The 22,901-nt window shown below is 44.2% G+C and overlaps 1 protein-coding gene across 4 annotated transcripts in view; it reads right to left on the reverse strand.

Moving 5' to 3' along the window:
- Nucleotides 1–19,057, reverse strand: part of LOC139765257 (uncharacterized) — a 951,164-nt gene extending 932,107 nt beyond the window's left edge. For 2 of the 4 annotated variants that reach the window (XR_011716625.1, XM_071692595.1), the window contains exons 1-2: nucleotides 18,789–19,057; nucleotides 10,709–13,735 (exon numbers count right to left, since the gene is read on the reverse strand). Coding sequence is in view for 3 of the 4 variants with exons in the window: in XM_071692595.1 (XP_071548696.1) it covers nucleotides 10,709–13,373 (2,665 nt within the window). In the remaining variant the exon portion in view is untranslated. The remainder of the gene's footprint in view (nucleotides 1–10,708; nucleotides 13,736–18,788) is intronic. The other 2 variants (XM_071692594.1, XM_071692593.1) reach the window with 1 other exon arrangement.
- Between the last annotated feature and the right edge of the window lie 3,844 nt (nucleotides 19,058–22,901).

Raw genomic sequence — 22,901 nt, forward strand, 5'->3', positions numbered from 1 at the left:
TAAGGTCATATACGAAGACACTCACTCTGGTCAACGCTGACGTAACCCTTCAGTACGAGAATCTAACCCCTTTTGAGTACGAAGACTTAACCCCTTGTGCACGAAGACTGAAGCCTCTTAAGAGTACGACTCGACCCTTTTGAGTCCGATTCAGATAAACCCTTTTAAGAGGACGACTCAGCTTCGCGATAAAGGGTGAGGCCGTCTTGCCCAAAGGTTACGTCGTCGAGCTCAAGGGGTTAACTCCCGCCCAGGAGACAGTGCTTTAAGAAGAAGAAAAACTCGGACAATCCGTGGAGCAGCGGCAGCGGCGGGTGTCTCCCAGGACAGAGTCAAAGAAACTGACTGTCGCGAGAGCCAGACCCAGGGCAAGAACTGGTCCGACCACCTCCACTGGAGGACAGGCAGTGGAGATGCTCTCCTCTTCACCACCCTCAACTCCTTCCCTTCACCTCCGTCTGTAGCAGGAGGGGAACCCCTTCCTCCATATCCATACACACCCTCCAGTCTTCCCCAGACCCTCCCGCATCTTTATCAGGAGGGAACACACATCCTCCATCTACCTACACACCTTCCGGTCTCTCCCAGAGCCTCCCTCATTTTTAGCAGGAGGGAACCCCTTCCTCCGACTCCCTCCATACCCTCCTTCACCCAAACCCCTACATCAAACAGCCTATCATACACCCACACCGTCACATTCCCTCCCTCCCCCTCAGCTCCTGGCCCAGCCTCGTGGGCTGACGATTTGGTCTCTGAAAATCGACCGAAACTGAAATTGAATTGTGTTTCCCCCATGGATCACTGACTTTACTCTCTACCCTGACACGAAGTCATGCGAGAACAGAGATTATACGTCCATCCTCAACATACATGTTACTATCACGAAACATGCAAAGGATTATGGATGGCAATATATATATATATATATATATATATATATATATATATATATATATATATATATATATATATATATATATATATATCTTTCTTTCATACTATTCACCATTTTCCACGTTAGCGAGGTAGCGTAAAGAACAGAGGACTGGGCCTTTGAGGGAATATCCTCACCTGGCCCCCTTCTCTGTTCCTTCTTTTGGAAAATTAGAAACGAGAGGGGAGGATTTCCAGCCCCCCGCTTTCTTCCCTTTTAGTCGCCTTCTATATATATATATATATATATATATATATATATATATATATATATATATATATTTCTTTCTTTCTTTCAAACTATTCGCCATTTCCCGCATTAGCGAGGTAGCGTTAGAACAGATGACTGGGCCTTTGAGGGAATATCCTCACTTGGACCCCTTCTCTGTTCCTTCTTTTGGAAAATTAAAAAAAAAACGAGAGGGGAGGATTTCCAGCCCCCCGCTCCCTCCCCTTTTAGTCGCCTTCTACGACACGCAGGGAATACGTGGGAAGTATTCTTTCTCGCCTATCCCCAGGGATAATATATATATATATATATATATATATATATATATATATATATATATATATATATATATATATATATATCAGTCGTGTGCGTCATGTGATCAAAAAGAGAAACCCAACATTATGAACACGACCCCTAAGTATGAGGCTACGACCCCCTGAGCAGGACGACCGCTGGGCACTACAGCTGGTCCCCTTCAGCACGACACGACGGCACGACAGCCTAACCTCTGACCTGACCCTGAAGGCATCACGTTAGGTCGTACCACCGTGCTCAATGGTCGTGCTGTCGCCCTCAAGAGTCGTAAACGTCGAAATTATGGGGAAATAAACTTATATTGCCCCCCACATCCAAGAGCTAGCTTGCTGCCCCCCCCCCCCCCAGAATACGACAATAATACAATACCCTCCTCCTACAGTAGTGTATGACCGTGCAATACAGCAAACGACACTTCTAGCGTCTCACGACCTTTGCTTGAACGACCATTAAGTCGTCCAGCAGCGCAAGTCACATGCCCTTCTTGCACGCCACTTGCTACAGCCTTGTATGGCCTTGATGGGGCAATGAAGGCGATCGCCTCCTGACAATCACCGGGAAACTGACCCTTCCCGTCTTGGGATCATCCCTCGAGGAGGCAATAAAGGCGACCGACCACTGATTATCAACAGAAATGTGATTCAACCCGTCTCGGGTCATCCCTTCGGGTGACTAACGTGCTATGCTCCTAACCTTGGATTTTTAATGGGCAAATTCGTAGTATATTATATATATATATATATATATATATATATATATATATATATATATATATATATATATATATATATATATATATAAACATGAAATATGGAAATTATTTCTATAGGCGGTCAAACATGAGAGTAATATAAAGGCAACAAAAGAAAAACTTATTCAAAGTATTTAAGACGAGGAAAATCTAGAGTGACGAAGACCGAGAGGCGTGTGAGGTACGTGTTGTGAAGTGTTACGTGTGGGAGAGAGACACTTACGGCCTGAGACAATTACACACACACACACACACAAATATGTGTGTGTGTATATATATATATATATATATATATATATATATATATATATATATATATATATATATATATATATATATGTGTGTGTGGTGTGTGTGTGTGTGTGTGGGTGCATGTGTGCGTGTGTGTGTAGTATGTTACCACCGCACGCCCGAGAGTTGAGCCCCGGTAAGCGGACGGTGTAACTACCTGATCATCGATGGGGTAAAACCCATTCCTCTGGAACTGCCATCTACACTACAGCGTCAGGGCCCCGCCTACCAAGCGACTGTGGGACCTATAGGGGTACACAGGCCGCCCACACCCTGTTCCCGTGGACGCCGCAAATGAACTCACGGGCATCTGGGTGATGTCTAATATATCAGAATATGTGATGCTCACATGTAAATCATTACATACAGTTGTACGGCGATCAAATATGGATGGAATGAAAGAGATTTTGTGCGATCGGGGCCTGAACATACAGGAGGGTGAAAGGCGTGCAAGGAATAGATTGAATTTGAACGGTGTGGTATACCGGGGTCGACATGCTGTCAATGGATTGAACCAGGGAATGTGAAGCGTCGTTTTCATGGAGTCTGGATGGGGAAAGGGAGCTGTGGGTTATGGTGCATTACACATGACAGCTAGCGACAGTGTGAACGAATCTGGCCTTTGTTGTCTTTTCCTAGCGATACCTAGGACGTGTGTGTGTATGTGTGTGCTATTTCATATGTGACGGGTTGGCGAAGAGAATAGATGAAGGCAAGTATCAACATATACATATGTATATATATATGTCTGCGTATGTATATGTATGTATACGTTGAAATATATAGGTATGTATATGTGCGTGTGTGGGCGGTTATGTATGTACATGTGTATGTGGGTGGGTTGGGCCATTCTTTTGTCTGTTTCCTTGCGCTACCTCGCTAACGCGAGAGACGACGATTAAGTATAATATATATATATATATATATATATATATATATATATATATATATATATATATATATATATATATCCCTGGGGATAGGGGAGAAAAAATACTTCCCAAGCATTCCCTGCGTGTCGTAGAAGGCGACTAAAATGGGAGGGAGCGGGTGGCTGAAAATCCTCCCCTCCCGTTTTTTACTTTTCAAAAAAAAAAAAAAAAAGGAGAATGGGGCCAAGTGAGGATGTTCCCTCTAAGGTCCAGTCCTCTGTTCTTAACGCTACCTCGCTAATGCGGGAAAAGGCAAATATGTACGAGAAAAAAATATATATATTAACTTACGACCCATTCTAAGGGGTTCCTGTTGCTTCTGAGTTGCGCTTCAATCAGTAGCAAGGAAATGATGGATTCCTTAGTAGCGCAAAGATCGCCGAGATTTTATTCATCTGTATCCACACACGATATACAATTTTGCCAATTCTATATATATATATATATATATATATATATATATATATATATATATATATATATATATATTATATAATGCACAGAAACCACAGCTCCCTTTCCACATCCAGGCCCCACAAAACTTTCCATGATCTACCCCAGACGCCTCACATGTCCTGGTTCAATCCATTGACAGCACGTGCACCCCGGTATACCACATCGTTCCAATTCACTCTATTCCTTGCACGCCTTTCACCCTCCTTGTATGTTCAGGCCCCGATCGCTTAAAATCTTTTTCACTCCATCTTTCCACCTCCAATTTGGTCTCCCACTTTTCCTCGTTCCCTCCACCTCCGACACATATATCCTCTTTATCAATCTTTCATCTTTCATCATTTCAATACACCCTCTTCTGCTTTCTCAACCACACTCTTTTTATTACCACACATCTCACTTAACCTTTCATTACTTGATCAAACCACCTCACACCACATATTGTCCTCAAACATTTAATTTCCAACACAACAATCCTCCTCCGCACAAACCTATCTATCTACAGCCCATGCCTCGCATTTTTGGATCCACTATTCCTTCAAACATATCCATTTTTGCTCTCCGAGACAACGTTCTCGCCTTCCACACATTCTTCAAAGCTCTGAGAACCTTCGCCCCCTCCCCCACCCTGTGACTCTCTTTCGCTTCAATGGTTCCATCCGCTGTCAAATCCACTCCCAGATATCTAAAACACTTCACTTCCTCCAGTTTTTCTCCATTCAAACTTACCTCTCAATTAACTTGCACCTTGTTCTTATTCACATTTACTCTCAGCTTTCTTCTTTCACACACTTTACTAAATTCAGTCACCAACTTCCGCAGTCTCTCAGCCGAATCAGCCACCAGCGCTGTATCATCAGCGAACAACAACTGACTCACTTCCCAAGCACTTTCATCCACAACAGACTGCATACTTGCCCAAGCCCTCTCATCCACAACAAACTGCATACTTGCCTCTCTCTCCAAAACTCTTGCATTCACCTCCCTAACAACCCCATCCATAAACAACTTAAACAACCATGGAGACATCACACACCCCTGCCGCAAACCGATATTCACTGGGAACCACTTTCCTCTCTTCCTACTCGTACATATGCCTTACATCTTTTATAAAAACTTTTCACAGATTCTAGCATCTTACCTAACACACACACACACACACACACACACATATATATATATATATATATATATATATATACATATATATATATATATATATATATATATATATAATATATATATATATATATATATATATATATATATATATATGTGTGTGTGTGTGTGTAATAAACATGTATAATTAGCTCTTCATTTCTTATGCTCGCCTCAAAAACGCGGTCCAGACCCACAAGGTCAACAGAACCAATGAGTCATTATCGGTAATTAGATGAGGTAATGACTGAACAGTCCAAGGTTGTCCAATATATTATTCCCCCGTGGGTGACGTGGTTCTCGTAGCCGCTGTAGGTATGTGCATGACGTAACTGTGGCCAAACCTGGCTCTACTGTAGTGGCACTGTAGTGCGGACAGTCAGGGAATCTGCTTGATGAAGGTAGGTTGCTTTTTTTCTACCAGTTTGCCAGTTCCGTGGCATCCTCTACATAAGGAAATACATGACTTGTACATCTGTAGCGTTGCCAACCCACTACAAGAGACTCCTGCGCCTTCTGTAGCTCTGTCAACCCACTACAGGAGACTCCTGTACCTTCTGTAGCTCTATCAACCCACTACAGGAGACTCCTGTACCTTCTGTAGCTCTGTCAACCCACTACAGGTGACTCCTGAACTTTCTGTAGCTCTATCAACCCACTACAGTAGACTCCTGTACCTTCTGTAGCTCTATCAACCCACTACAGGAGACTCCTGCACCTTCTGTAGCTCTATCAACCCACTACAGGAGACTCCTGTACCTTCTGTAGCTCTATCAACCCACCGATGGTCGTCTGTCCGTTATAGCAAACCATATTCACTCCTCTGACCACGTCATCATACAACTATACAGCGACATTCTGGTCTTGGATACACTAGAGGGGGTATGCGCTTTATCAAATAAAACGTGATACAAATTTCCAATCACATTATTAAGCCAACTAAAGTCATTAATACCTTGCCACTCAACAAGCTCTATATAGCCATCCTTCAATCTCAGCGTATGACGATATTCCACCACACCTAAACCCGTCTGAAACTTCATTCCCCAGGCATGTATGAGTTACACTTTCTAGTCTATGTGATCAAGACGGCCGCTTGTGGAGGATGTACGCCTAATTTAATCATTACCTCGAATAAATGTAGACTCCTGGTAAGAAGACAACCGCTTCCAATTCTTGTCTCCCCACTCGCTCTCCCGTAACCTCGCCCCACAACCCCACAGCCTTACAGAGTAACAGAATCCATACGATTTTCCTCATTTACACCTACAACCCTACACTGAGCCTACGACAACCCCAAACAAAGCCTAAGACAACCCCACCTACAAAACCTACGACAACCCAACCTACTTGAGCCTACGATAACCCCATCCGCTATGCCTACGACAATCCTACCCACTGAACCTACGACAGCCCCACCCACACCATCGACCACTGAAGGCCGATGGATATGGGTCGAACCGCAGGCTGACCAACCCTGAGGCAGACGTGGTCTCTTACTATGCCTGCCGGCCGTAATGTATGACGCTATGTATGAATTATTCAAACAGCCGCTTATAACGAACTTCTCGGAGGAGTCCGGTCAACCGACAGGGTCAAAGTGCTCTCTCTCTCTCTCTCTCTCTCTCTCTCTCTCTCTCTCTCTCTCTCTCTCTCTCTCTCTCTCCCTCTCTGCCGGATGCTGACCTTTGTAAATGTAAACAAGGGTGAGGTGTTCGAAAATTGTAAATGGACGGAGTAACTCGTCTTGAGTGGTACTTTTCTATAACTGAATTCTAGCGTTATCTCACTTACTTCCCTATCCCACAGGCTTGACTCTCTAAGCGAAGCTGTGTTCTGTCTTACATTTCCCTCTCTCTCTCTCTCTCTCTCTCTCTCTCTCTCTCTCTCTCTCTCTCTCTCTCTCTCTCTCTCTCTCTCTCACACACACACACACACACAAAAGTAAGTTGCTGGTAAGTGGTTTTTGCGGGGCGAGAAATAAATGATTCCTGGAATGATCACGTACTCGAATGAGTCAGGTCTGTTGAGAGCGGAAACTGTGCCGTGTTGGTACGTGAGGAGAAGAGAAACAGTTTAGTCCATCTGGAACTGAGAGAGAGAGAGAGAGAGAGAGAGAGACAGAGAGAGAGAGAGAGAGAGAGAGAGGGGAGCATTCATGCATAAATGAGACCGCCACGGCTAATTCAGCGCAGAAGGGAAACGAACGCCCGTTTTCTATGCACTCTACAACGCCCTCCCCCCGCGTAGTAAGACCTGACCATCAATGCAGCGGTCTGAAGCCGTGGCTCGCAGGCCTCTCTACCCTGCACGACCTGGCCGGAGCGAGCATCTGCCCGGCGTTCCTCTGGTGACACATTCATGGCGCCATTTTTGAAATTTCATGACATTCAATCAAGGCTCCTGAAGTTATTATTATTAAGACTAGAAGATACGGAGAACAAATAGAACAGAGACACTACCCGGTATGAGGAACAGCGGACATTACGATATGAAGAAATAGAACATAGACAGGATTACATGAAGAACAAAATGAACAAAGACAAGGGATATAAAGAGCACAGAAATGGAGGTCGATGTGAAGAACAGGAAAGACGTGAGGAACAAAGCGAACGTAGTCAAGGGAGTATGAAGAACTAAGAGAACACAAAGACAAAGATATGACGAACAAAGAAATGTGAAGAACATAATAAAACATAAGGGAAATATGAAGAATGAAGCAAACACAAAGATATGACGAACAAAGAGATGTGAAGAACATAATCAAAAATAAAGGAAATATGAAGAATAAAGCGAACACAAAGATATGACGAACAAAGAGATGTGAAGAACATAATCAAAAATAAAGGAAATATGAAGAATAAAGCGAACACAAAGATATGACGAACAAAGAGATGTGAAGAACATAATGAAACATAAGATGTGAAGAACAAAGATACACAATGGGCAATGAAGAACAGAGAAAACAGACAACAATGAAAATACAAATGAACAAAAAAACAACGAAAATAAAGTATGAAAGAGAACAGAGGCACAGTAAGTTATGAAACGAGAGAATAAAGACATGGTAAGTTATGAAAAGCAAAGATAACAGAGACTCAAAGTAATGAACAACAGAGAAACACTGGAAGACACGAAGAACTAAATGAACAGTTGATGAACAAGAAGCCAGTCATGAGAAAATGTGCTGAGGTGGGCAGACCTGGGCGTTAGGTGATGATAATAATGTATTTATCTTGTGTTTGGTGACATCTCTCATGTCTGTGGTGACATCTCTCATGTGTGTGGTGACATCTCTCATGTGTGTGGTGACATCTCTAATGTGTGTGGTGACATCTCTCATGTATGTGGTGACATCTCTCATGTGTGTGGTGACATCTCTCATGTCTGTGGTGACATCTCTCATGTCTGTGGTGACATCTCTCATGTCTGTGGTGACATCTCTCATGTGTGTGGTGACATCTCTCATGTGCACGTTATGTGTGTGGTGACATCTCTCATGTGCACGTTATGTGTGTGGTGACACCTCTCATGTGTATCTTATGTGCACAGCGACATCGCATGTGTTTCTGGGGCGCAGTGCACACTTGGCACCTCACGTGCACACTCACAGCTCAATTCACCAGAAATAATCAATAAACATCTACTCCCTGTTAAACCAATGTTATCTGAAGGTAAACATTAATACATATCCCCCCAACCCCTAACACATCCCTTCCCCCTACCCCAACCCCCGTGCTAGCCACAAACAGTAGCTAACATGTCTCCGTTTCACAGCAGACATAAACAAAAGACAAATATCTGTTTGCTAAGAAGCTCCCAGTGAATTCTAAGATCGGCGGGCCCGGTCTACTTCTGTGCCGCGGCCTCACGAGTTGACACGAGTTACCCAACAAACCACCTCACACCAGCACGTGGCTGGCTGGCTGGCTCTTGCCTCAACAAAGGTCAAAGTCAGGGCGGGGTTCACTTTGAAGTGTATTTTTTTTTCTTCTTTTTTGCAAGGGGAAGTGAAGCCTTGAACACCCGACCCCCATCCCCTCCCAACGCGCAGCACCTGCCCAGGCAGGGAGCCAAGCCATCCCCTACCCCCCCTAACCCCTTTCATAATCTAGATCTCCCGTAAACTGTATTCTCAAAGATGTTCTGCACCTTACACAAAAAAAATTTACCAAATTATAACTTTTACAAAGTTAAATACAGATACATTACAGTCTACAGGTGCAGATGGCAAAGGTCTGTGCAACACCAAGATCTAGGCGATGCACGACATTAAACTGTTTACTTCTTTTTCTATGTAAACCTTGGATCATCTTTACTACGGTGTATAAATTAGTAAAAATTCGTATATATATATATATATATATATATATATATATATATATATATATATATATATATATATATATATAATCTCATATCCTAATCAACACAAGCCTTAAAATAAACCAGTTCATATAAATCGTTCGTACGCCAATGAGATATTAACTAACCATTCCATTGTCATAAATTTCATAAGAAATCCATTTCTACTCGAAAACACTTCTCTTGGAATACCTGACACAAGCAATCCTCTCTCGAAGTAACAGAAATCCGATCTAATCCCACCTTGGATTTACCTATACTACGGCTCCTAATCAATCCACACCACCACATAAGATTAATCACCAATGTAATCCGCCAAGATTACTCGTATTAATCTATAATCGCGCCCAGGATTAACCAGGTATACTGCTTCCGGTAAGGCGAAACTGCTGCCCTACACTGACCCCAGTAATACTGTGTTATATAAGTAAGTACCACTGGTCAGGATCAAACTACTGCCCTACACTGACCCCAGTAATACTGTGTTATAGAAGCAAGTACCACTGGTCAGGATCAAACTACTGCCCTACACTGACCCCAGTAATACTGTGTTATAGAAGTAAGTACCACTGGTCAGGATCAACTAGCCATACAGCCTCAGATTACCTTGTACTCCTAACCTGGATTATCCAAAGACACTATAGTACACAAACCTAACACCAGCGATCCTCGTCAGTCAGTAACAGAAGGAAGGTTGGGCCGTGATCATGTAAGTCTCTTTCCTCACGCCGATAAACTTTGGAACCCGTTTTCTATTAAATCTTATGTTTTTCCCCAACACCTATAACCTTTTAATCATTCGTAAATTATCTGAACATGTAAACGTTCTCAAAGATCCTGAAAATAGTTTGGCATCGAGGGGCTTGTACGGTTTACTCTGTAAATCATTAGTTCGTTTAGGTTGAGTTCTGAAGACTTTATCAACTGTTCACAAAGGGCAAATGGAATGGTATAAATGACCTGTAAACTGTGTAAGAAAAGAAGCCTAGAACCAGATACCTACAAATGACACCAATCTCAGTATAGCTCAGTCCTAATAATGACCATCGGTCCCTTAAAGACGAGGAGCATTAACATGATCATCATTCAGCCTCTAGTAGGATCCCCCAGTAACTGGAACCTACACATGAACAAGCAAGACACACTGAGCCAGAACACAGAGGTCCAAAGGACAATGAAAGGTAGAAATTTCATATATAATGAGGTTCAGAACACATCCCTGAGGGTCAGTAGAGATTAAAGTTCAACAGGGGTAAGAAAAAAGGGTTTTTTCCTTACCTTTCATGCTCTGTGCCCTCTTGACGGAGGTGCCGACCTTCCTCTCCGTCCTGACGCTGGTCGTGGTGGTTGTCGTGGTCGCCGTGGAGACGGTGGACGACACTGCTACTCCCTGGTACACGACGCAAGTCTTGGGTGGCTCCGCTTTGTTAAAATCTATGAACTCGAACTCACTCTCGGCGTCGGACCAGGTGAAAGAGTGGGCGTCATCGAGAACCACTCGGTCGCCCATCTCGGCTGCAGCGACCCCAGCCCGAGGCGACCTAACCACTACGTCTAGCGAGCCTCGCAAGGATGCGTCACTGGACTCTTGGATCATCAGGGGTGCCAACCTGTCGAACTTTATCCCATCCCCTGACTGGGACTCCACGTCTGTGTCTGGAGGATTCAAGTGCTTGTCACCAAGAAGATCCTGGAAGGTCTTTGGCGACTGTAGATCACCATCCGGGCCGCCGGAACCACCAGCTGGGAACACCTCAGAGTCGTTGTTCGTTCCATACGGCGTCGACGTCATGAGGGGACTTGCATGCGACGCAGAGAGCGATCTGCCTCTGGGTTTGTTCCTGTTCTTCAACTGGGATCTGGTCCCGGCAGCTCTGCCTCCCTTGGGAGCAAACATGTCGTAATCCAGGTTATCGAGATCCGAATCCGTCTCGGAAAATGACTCGAAGTCCTCGTTGTGTCTGATATCGTCGTCGGAGAAGGACTCGGAGTGGACCGGTCCAGTGCCTTTCAGATGAGTCTGGACATCGTTGTGACTCATGCTCTTCTTGACTCTGGCATCAACCTTGCCCTCCCCTCCCTTCACACCCGCCGTCCCTCCTCCTCCTGCCTCCTCGGATACTGAGGAAAACCGAGCCAGTCTGAGGCCGATCTTGTCGCAGAGTCTGGGAATAAATGGCGAGGCTGCTGGGTAGGAGTGCCTAGTGGGTCGCTTGGGCGTTGAGGTCTCCGAGGACTGGGGCGTCTCGCCACTACCGGTACTGGACTCGACTCCGTCTTCCCGGTCTGGACCCGAATGGCCGTCGCATTTGTCCCTCTCTTTCGTGGATGGTTCATCAGTCCCGTCTTGCGATCGAAGCAGCGCAGGCTTGGTTCGCAGAGGGCTCTGCTTCCGTGTGACCTCCATGTTGTCATCTTCCTTTATCGTGATGACGGTGATGCTGTTCTTAGACGTCGAGCCCTTGGGCCCAGGCTTCTCCGTCTCGTCGGCCGAGCTATCACTATCGTCGATGAAAGGGATGGAGTCGATGGAACCCAGAGGACGCTGCCTCTTCAGCCTGGCCTGCGTGGCCGTCATCCGCGTCAGGGCCAGGGGGTTCTCGCTCACGAAGTTCATGCTCTCGTACGCGTCTTCGTCCTGGTGCTGCTTGTCCGGCGTCCTCGACGAGACACCCAGCAGTTCCTCTTCCTTCACCCTCCGGATGATCTGGTAGTTCTCGTAGTTCTCGTCATCTTCCGTGATCAGCTTGCCGTCCTTTGTCATCCTGATGACTTGGTAGTTCTCGTAGATGTGGTCGTCCTCGTCGGCCTCGTTGTCTGGGTCCTTCCTGAGCACCTGGCACACGTAAATGGCCTCCACGCACTGGTCGTTTTCCATGTACTCCTCGCAAGCGTTCGTGGGAAGGGCCTCGTAGATGAACTTTATTTCACCGCCGCCCTTCTCTTCCTTCTCCAGACTGAAGTACCCACCCTCGGGCTCCTCGTCCTCCACGGTCTTCGTACCGCCTTTGGTCTTCTTATCAGTTTCTGACTTGTTCCCCTCGCGAGAATTACCCGGCTTTCCACTCCAGTCTGACTTTCGTCTCGCTCGAGACCGTTCATAGGCATCTTCGTCAGCCATTTCACAGTCTTTACTCTCTGTCCCTTTCCCGTCTCGTTTCTGCTCATCACCGCCAGAGGTTCCCTCATTCTTCTGGCTGCCATTTTCTTTTTCAGGGTCCTCCTGCTTCTCGTTTTCCGTCGAGTTGCCATTAGTCTCCCTCGTGTTGGTATGAGCGGTATGAGTCATCGAGACCTTGGTCACAGGCCTGCGTGGTCGTGAGGCCGAGCGAGACCTCTGTGGCTTTACGGGCGGGTTCTCCGAGCTGGTCTCCCCATCCTGCGTGAGGTAGAGGTTCTCCGTGGCGCTCACGCTCCGCGTCCTGGAGGCCGACCTCATGCGAGTCTTCTTGTCACTCGACTTCTCGACGTTGTCGCTGAGGAAGGTTGAGGGTCGCTCCGCGTGGCTGCCAAGACTGTGTCGAAGCCTCCGGGTCTCCCCTCGGGACTCGCCCTTGCCCCCGAGCAGTAACTTTACGCTGCTGCCGCTCAGCCCCGATCTGTCACTCCTGGTGCTCTGCAGCGACCTCTCCCCTTCGCTGCTGGCGGCTGTGTAAATCTGATCCTTCTTGTCCTGTTTCTTCTCCTTCTTCTCCCGTTTGTTGCTGCTCCACTTCTTTTTGCCTCCTATGTCGATGTCCTGGAAGGAGACACCCGAGACGGCCTTGTACACGGTCGTCTTCCTCTGCGCCAGCATGAAGTGTGATGGGGAGAAAACCTTGTTGATGACGGGCACCAGCCTCTGTCGTACCCCACTCCCTCCCTCACCCTCACCCTTCTTCGACTTCGAGGATGACCCGCTCGAAGGGGAGAGGTACACCTTGAACTCGTTGCTGGCGTCCATGGTGAGGAGAAACACCGGGTATCTTATATATACAAAAGCCGGCGTGTGTGGCCAGGCTAGGCTGCCGGGAAGAAAACGGACTTCCGGCCGCCGTTACGTAACATGCTCTAGCCTTGTCTTTTGGTACGGCTTGCAACTCATCGCCGTCAGGGACCACAGCAAGACCGGAACTTCTACAACCAGCTAGGCTGTGCACGTCAACATGACTCGAACTGCAGTCACTGCAGGAAGCTAAACAGTCACCAGAAGTGAGTCACTTCTCAAGGTGGACCCACAGAAAACGGAGGCAGGGTTGCCGAGGCCAGGTCGAGGAATCACTCATGCCTGGAGCGTCCACACTTCTGCTTCCTTGTGCATGTTCTCTGTAAATAAGAATAATTCCTCCCATTACATTTCAATATATCATATACTTCTCTAGCTATAGAATGTCTAAATGTTCCTCAAGCGATGTAAAAGTTTAAAATAAATATAAATGGTAGACGCCCTTACACCTACAGTCCTCACAACATAAACATTATTTTGGAAACTTTCACTCCGAACCTTTAACTATCCTCCGTAGGTCAAAGACCACGACAAAGGGGTAATTTGTCTGTCATTGCTTTAAATTTGAGATGATCTAGACGAGATATGGCACACAATTACCTTTCCACACATCAAATACTTTTGCAGACAAGTCCAGGAGTTCTGTATGTCAGTTACATGTCATAAATCAACAAAACCAGTAAATCTGAGTTCCTATATTCTCGCAGTATTGAATACCTAATGAATGCTCAAGCTAATCCCACTCCCAAGTGTTCCATGAAGTGCATTAGACAAAGTATTGCAGTATCAATTTCTGATAAGACAAAACGAAGGCAGTACAGTATCATACAAACGTGTAATTAATGTATCTTTTTACTGGACTCCGATATTACAAAATACACGGATTCATTTTACAAAGTACAACCATCTGTTCTTTCTTCCAACAGTCGTATCATTATGCAAATTAATTTCACCAACAATATAAGAACAAAAACACCCAGCCTTTGACCATCCATCTCATAGCAGATATAAAAAGAGATAACGTGGACAACATGAGTATAAATATGTTTTCAACAGAGACCGTGGTAAACCTCCAAAGTGCACCTGATGAGCAAAGAGCTGAAATAGACGCAGTAATGACACAATCGCTATGCCAACCTTACTTTCAATCGTCGAGTCTGGTCACAGTTTTGGCGACCAATGTCCCGGAAAGCCATCAATATCGCTGGTAAAAAAAAAAAAAATTATATATGTGACGTACTTACAGTGACTCAAAATTTCTTCAAACAAAAAATATTACCAGAATTTAGGATGAGATTTGTTGAGTACACGTATTTATCATCCAAGTAAGCGCTTAAATCTTCAGCCTCTGGGTCATGAGAAAGACTGCGTCACTTTACTTTCCCGAACCATTTGCACCCACTGGTAATTATCCGGGGCTGCAAGAATGGCGAGGGTCACCATCATCGACATATCAAGAGAGCTGGTTATCATGCAAGCTCTATTCACGACATCAAGAGAAAATAACCAACGGTATGTATATATAAAAAAAAAATCCCGAGTCATTGCAAAGTAATGGAAAAGCCGAATCACATGTCAGGTGAAAGGCGCCTCCACGTTTAGCCATATCTTGAATTAATCGTCATCCGTAGCGAGAAATAATGCCATACCACACATGATTTCGTTCATTAGAAAAAAGAAAAATTCAAATCCTGGCCGAGTCTGAACGCAAGCTTAACGGCTACGCTCAGTGAATGGTTACCTTCTGAAACTCACTAGGATGGCTCATGTCTCTAGCTAGGATGGCTGACGTCTAAGTCATCTAATGGTTTCTTGAATATAGGTTATCCTAGATCACAACCTGATATCACGGTTGATCATGATAAGGAAATGATCATCTGATTTGTGGAGTCTACCCTTCATAACAATGAGGTGATTAGTCCAATTAAGCCTCCAACATGGCGTCCCAAAGCTATCGAGGAGGGAGTTGCCACAGAGGTTGCCTGGGGCTTTAGGTCGGAATGCCATGATGTCATCAGCAGACAATAATCATGAGGTCAATGATTATTTCAGATTATGTTAGATTTACGAGTTTTAAAGAGACTGCATTTGCTTCATGACTAAGCTAGACTCCCCCCTCCCCCTTCTTTTTTCTCTCTCTTCCCTTTTGCTACGCTTTCTGTACAACAATATGCTACTCATATACTCTTTCAGTCCTGCGACGCTATCCCCCTTCCTTTTTCTCTCTCTTCCCTTTTGCTGCGCTTTCTGTACAACAATATGCTACTCATATACTCTTTCAGTCCTACGACGCTAACCTTTCATCAAACTACGCTAGACTTCTCCTTCAACACTCGAATTTCTAAGCCTACCCTTCAATACCATGTCAGGCCATCCTTACAATACTAGGCTCGGGTGTCAACACTAGGTTTTCGGACATCGTAAATGCATACCTGTTATCCTTAATTCCCCTTAACCTCCACGTTCTACAAACCTGCTGCCCTCAAGGTTTCTTATGTCAACCGTGAAGACTTGATCATCAAAAAAGAAGGATTAGCCACGTGAATTTTAAACCCCACAATTACCCTATAAAGTACAAATTCTTTGCATGCAAATTAGGCTTGTAATCAAGTCTAATAATCAACTTAAAGCAAAGCTTAACATTATTTTTCTTTTCTTATAGCTACCCCTAACCTACCCTGCCTGACATAACACTAATCCATCCCTAAACTTTTAAGGTTTTCATTATTTTTTTTCCCCTAACCTCACTCAAATTAACACAAGTAACCCAAATGATAACCATCCGACAACATACCGTTTACCAGTTTGATCAAGAAAACGACCGACTCTGCAAAAAGACACATCCAGCCATAAATTACATGCAATTTTCTTTTCAGGCCCATATACCAAACTGCCAATCACTGGAACATATCAGATAATCTCTTCCATTCTTCTGTCCTATTCTTCCAAATACGGAGAGAATGTGTTCTTGCCATCTGTCCCCCAAGTGATATACGAGGAAAGAACCGAGCAGATTCCTAGTTCCAGGACGTCTGACCGCTGGCGTGATAACACCAGACCTACATTTCACTGTCAACTGAAGCTACAATTTGACAAAAGGAGAAAAACCTACATATGCAGTATTTACTTGATTACCTTGTCCAGTTCCAAGAGAACATCTTATCTCCGATTCATTTAGTTTACAAGAATTACGAAGTGCACAATGCCTCATTCGAGATCCGGTTTCTCTAAGACGTAAGAACACATTCTCAAACAATATCCAAGTTATTATGCGTTGTCAACCCATTCTCATAAACCGATCAAGCCAAGTTTGGAGATGAACGATAAACAAATCAGCACAAATACCATGATTTCAAATGCCATTGTTTAAAGTGACCAGTACGTGAGCACCCGAGTTCCGTCAACAACATATCAAAATTAATACTTAAGTCAACTACATAAGTGGCATACTATACATTACTAAAACTAGTCTCCAGTTAAAATCATGCACTTCATCATCAAGACTACGCTCTTCATCAGATTAAATACTCTTAAATGCATAAAAGGATTTAGTCTCATATCCTTAAATGCGAGCAACTGCAATCTATGCAACATTCCTGCAATAATGAACGCACTTGTAAGTGTATCAAAACACTATGATTGAGATCATCCATAACAATACTCCAATGCACTGCAACGAATGACTCTCAACAGAATCTATCTAGTTTAAGCTTAAACTAACTGGTCTATCAACATATTCTTCGGCGAGTTCTTTATCACTTCAATAACTGGGGAATTAAAACTGACTGTGGTCCGTCCCTTACAGTGGTTATACCCTGGGGCGTATATACAGATCAACGCAATGTAATCAATTAACCTATAAAACTACCCTAAAATAACCTGTTCTTTATATGAAATGAACTGTCAACATATGAATATGCCAATATTCTTTTTAAACGTGTCCAGATCAAGCAGTAAGCATGCAATCATGTCAAATGGGACGATCGCGAGGCAAAACACAGCAAATAAGAAAACGATTTCAAATAGACAGGCCTACGATTTACTTGCATTCTAGGTTTCTTTTTACATCACCAATAAACAATTGACACGACCTAAAAGTTCTTAAAACTTCAGTAAATCTCACTGGTATTCGCTTACGTACGGAGAGTTTGGTGCTACCATGGGCTTTAGGCCTACCGCTTGCCAGGGTCATTAAGTACGTCAAGTTATAACCCCACAATCCATGGTCCATGAGTGTATGAGGTCTTGGAATTACCTTAAAACACCTAGAGGTCTTTAAATTTTGTTTCGGTTGGTGGTGGTTATATGTCCAAGGTGACGGCTTTAATGACCCTGGGACTGGAGCCGATAGGCCTAAAGCTTAATTAAATAACCAGCCAACGACCGCCAGTCGCCAACACTTGCACAACTTCAGGCGTTCAAGATAATTCTAAGACCAGGCACACTCGTTATGGCAACACTTTTCAACACTCGTTAGTCATCAACGATGCGATGATTGAGTTCACCTACACTCGTTTAACAATGAGTAAACACTGATGACAATATACGGTACCCCATCAATACATGTAAACAATATCTTTCGTCATATCAATACAGTAGGCTTAAAACCTTAATCCTCTGCCCCCCTTTACTCACTGTACTCTAGAATCTGTGTCAATCTAACAGAGGTAATAATCTATCATCACTCTAACATCAACCTAACTAACAATGCAGTGCAAGTAACTACTTAAGCGCCCTCCTTGTTCCATCAATTCGTCGCCTCGATCATAGTCTTAAGTCACCATCACCACTATCACTGCAAGTGTGCAATTACCACGCCGCCGTCAATGTAAACATCGCTGCACCAGTCACCATCATCACTTCTCACTATCATCACATCACGGCAAGTCTGAAATTACCCTGTAGCAGTCTAGTCACATCATTACTGCACTTGCTGTCATCATCACTCTGACTGCATCACTGCGTCCACAGATACCATTCGCTGTCACTGTAACATCACTTTTACTGCATGTCATCATAGCAATTACAATGTCGTCACTTTTATCACTATCATTTCCGCGTATCAAACCTGTGGGAATCATCACCAAACACTCACAATCCCATGGCTACTGACACCACTCTTCATCACTGTCACTAGCATCGCCATCACTGCATCATGAACACCTAAGGAGCAGCATCACAACATGAACTACCTAAACTACCCGACAGCTCCTCCCCCATCGGTAAACAACCCGACTCTTTCCACAAGTTTAAGCTTGAAGAATCGCCTCGAAGTTTTCGAAAATCTTTGTGACATTCTAAGCCTACTTTGCATAGATCATCTGAATGATGAAAGTACTGATAATGAAACATCCACTCAAGTCTCATACTTACACAGAGGCAATAACGTTTGACAAGCCCTAAGTTAGAATTTGAAGAACAAGGCCAAAAAATTTCGCAGGCAATCCAAGTCACTCCGGCCAACGATTTAACATTGTCTCATCTGTCACAACTGAAATCGTAAGGGCAACTGTTTCAACGAGAACTGTAAATCACAAGTGTATTTTGCGAGACGTAAAAATCTTTCTCTGGTTATAATAACGACACTCATACAAGAAGTCCGAGCGAGGCGCCGACGCAACCTTACTCCACTAGAGAAAAAGGCACACTGGCTGATATAGAAAACGAGATCCTCCACTCGCCCAGTGGGACGCCGGTGATGCCAAGTCGCCTCAAAACATCTTTAACAATTTTAACCCTCTCCATTAACTTGACTTCCCATTCTCCCAACTAGGATAATAAATTACGATAAATTGTAGCCAATGAACGGCTTTCGCGCGATATAAATGTTATGGTAACGTTATTCCTACACCGACAAGAGCGTCGGTTTATCGAGGTTAGGTTAAATTCTTGGTTCATGCGAAAAGTTGTGTAGTTTTTTACGTTATCTAAAGCAGTCCAGCGAGCTACCAAACCTCTCTCTCATTTATTACCATAATTTCATGAAGTTTGATTAATTTCAACTTCCACTATGCAAATGCACTTGTTGAGAAAGAGTTCGAGACAAAAAAAAAAATATTAAGTACGTATGCTAAACTTTTATCTATGAATGTTTTAAGTCCAACGAAAATTCGAGACTACACAGTTTCATACATAGAAAATTGTCACGAATAAAACCGTAATGACCACACGAACTGCTCCGTGACACTGTCATCCCACACAATGACCCACATGTCACAAGATGACCTGTCTCGTCACACGATGTCCAGTAACGTCACTCCGTGACGCGTCACACGACCTGTCGTTACCCTACGTCGTGTTGCGTCACAGCATAACCTAACTCCTTCCACCACGACTAAACGTGACTACCTCAACGACCCTTGTCTTAATCTCTCACAACGACTTCTTCATCTTATACCACCACCGGTCACGTTACACCACGACCTGTCGCACACGACGACTTAAACCACCAACACTCATAACGCATCACGACCTGTAACGTAACATCCCAACAGCACATTACAACGATGCTACGGGCACACAACCCGTCACATCCGCCAGACCTGTCGTCTCGTGCATATCGCCCTAACACCTCAATCATTCACATATAACAAATTTAGATATTCCAAATCTATTCCTATAAAACCCGTATGAACTTTATTATTGGAATTTACGTACGATAGAGAAATAATCAGGATTTGACTTAATTTACAGACACTGAGCATCTATATTTACTATCAAGAATATTAACATGTAATTTTCTGCATCATAAAATAATAATGATAATTAATACTTTCTTTGGACAATTTGTAGTATATTATACAAACTGAAACTTTTTGTAGATTCATCTTTAAATACTGGCAGCTGCAACATAAGCAACCAAACAAATAATCTACAAGCGGTATATGTGACATGTATGATGGATTCATTTAATAATATCAACTTCATGTTATTATGCCACTGTCAATCACCGATTGTCGCTGATTTCTTTAAGATAATTACCTTTATCATTTTAATTATTAGCATTATTACTACTACTGTTATGCGAGGATGCATGGGAGCAGATCGATGTGGTATACAGGGGACGATGTGGCGAATGGGCTGACTCAGGGCATATCAAGCGGTGAGGGTAAACCATACAAAGGTCTGTGGGGCCTGCATAGGGGGCTGTGGTTTAGGCGCACTACCTGTTAGAAAGTGAACAGGAACATATTAGGCCATTCATAATGTGGCAAATGGCGAAAGAACACGAAAAGAAATAGTAGTAGTAGCAATATTAATAGTCGTAGTAGTAGTATCATTATTATTACTACTATTATCATTGCTGTTATCATATATACACGTACGTAGGTCACATGTGTAAAGTCAATGGAAGTTATACATCAAGTTTCACTGAGCCATATGCCAACCTCATACGTTGTCTTCCTTGATCATCAACGTTCTCTTTCCATATCTTACCTGACCTGTTAGCAAGCCATCAGAGCAACGACCTGAGGTTAGAGTCATCTTCTTTTGATAGAATAACATATAAAGTCCTGATCGTGCTCTCCGGGGAGTGTCTCCCGCAGTTTAATTACCACGCGTAAGAAAAACTGATAGAAATCCTTTTTCAGTGGGAGCAGCTACCGTCTCCCAGCTGGCTGGCCTTCCAACAGCTGTTTCCACGGGTGGTCAAGGCTCAGGCCCCTCTCGGCCGACCAGTCCTCTGGCCGCGCAGGTCCACGACCGACCAGTCCTCTGGCCGCGCAGGTCATCTGCCGACCAGTCCCCTGGCCGGTAAGGTGCTCGACCGGCCAGACCTCTGGCCCCGCTCAGTCCCAGGAGCCGCCGGGATCGTGACTTGCTGTAATAAGGCATCAGGTTTGCCAGCGTCTTACCAAGACTCGGGATATCCCGGAGTGACGACAGTTTTGATAACAATGTGAAGAACCAGAAACGTGCACAACCAAAACATACACAAGATATGACACAGACACAAGGCAAGAAGAAATTTGACCAGCATATAGAATTACCTTGTGAAAAATGTGCTTTGCAATAGTAAGAAAACTAGTTAAGAAATATGCGTGAAAAAAAATCATATTCGAAGTTCTTAAAACCAAAATATACAAAACTCAATGGATTAAAAAAATAAATGTACCACAAAAAACAGAGTACGTGTCTTCAACAAAAATACAGTGTAATCAGAAAATCAAAATAAACATTAACCTGGAAATGTTACACACTAAGGATGTGAACGGTGTGTGTTGAGCGAGCTAAGCGATCACTCCCATATACATAAAGGGGTTCATGTTTCACACCTGAGGTTAGTTAGTGTACGTTAACCTTCTGGGATTATCTAACTGAGAATATCTCCAATGATGTGCTCATCATTTCAGTCACATTAATTGCTCCTCCCAGCTCCGTGCCGTGTCGTTACTAGCTACTGGTAACTAGACGATCTCCCAAGGCCGTGGCGATGCCGACATAGAATAACATGAACACTGCCCTTCACATAGTCTTTCTCGTTGTCTCTTAATATCAATTCCCAACCATTCACATGAGAGTACTTGCTGCGGACTTGCCATCACCATGACCGATACGCTTACCTTAAGTCTCGTGACTAACCTAACCACAATAACTCCCCCTGAATGTCGTCAGACGAGGCAAGCCTAGCCACTGCGTGTGATGGTTGTGACGCATCAACACGTCTCGTCCCGGCTTCACAACACTACCTGATGCACGTGACCCTTATATGCAAGATGAGAATCTGGCAACATGATACAACCCGACTACTCAACATTTCCTGCGGGTGACCAGAGCGTTCAGATGACTTCCCTGCAGAGATCGAGCTCGGTGGGAACAGAACCCGGCCAGGACCGTTGGGAGCCGAGGTAAGAATGCTCAGGGATCTGACTCCTCTCCTGGGAGGGTAGGTAGCAGACTACACGATGATAGACGGATTCATGGGCTACATATCAACAACAGTGCAGCTTGGAAAACAGTGACGGGTAACACCTAACCCGAACACTGAATGGCTCAGAGACGCTGGTACCGGCCATACACTTGACCCTCCTCACCCAGGAAGCGCTCGTCACGTTACACCCCAACTTGTAAGAAAAAGGGAAAATACAGATCTGGAGAGAAGATAATGAGATGCCTTAGGCCTACCACCTGACAATACGATTACAACTGGGATATCACTACACCCCGCGGGCGGCCGAGTGAGAAAACTAAACGATTAAATTCACTTCATAATTCATGTACTATCCCTGGGGATAGGGGAGAAAGAATACTTCCCACGTATTCCCTGCGTGTCGTAGAAGGCGACTAAAAGGGGAGGGAGCGGGTGGGCTGGAAATCCTCCCCTCTCCTTTTTAATTTTCCAAAAGAAGGAACAGAGAAGGGGGCCAGGTGAGGATTTCCTTCAAAGACTCAGTCCTCTGTTCTTAGCGCTACCTCACTGACGTGGGAAATGGCGAATAGTATGAAAAAAAATTCATGTACCAGCAGATACATATATATATAAAT

This window comes from Panulirus ornatus, chromosome 53 (assembly GCF_036320965.1).
Source record: "Panulirus ornatus isolate Po-2019 chromosome 53, ASM3632096v1, whole genome shotgun sequence".
In the NCBI taxonomy this organism is placed as follows: Eukaryota; Metazoa; Arthropoda; class Malacostraca; order Decapoda; family Palinuridae; genus Panulirus; species Panulirus ornatus.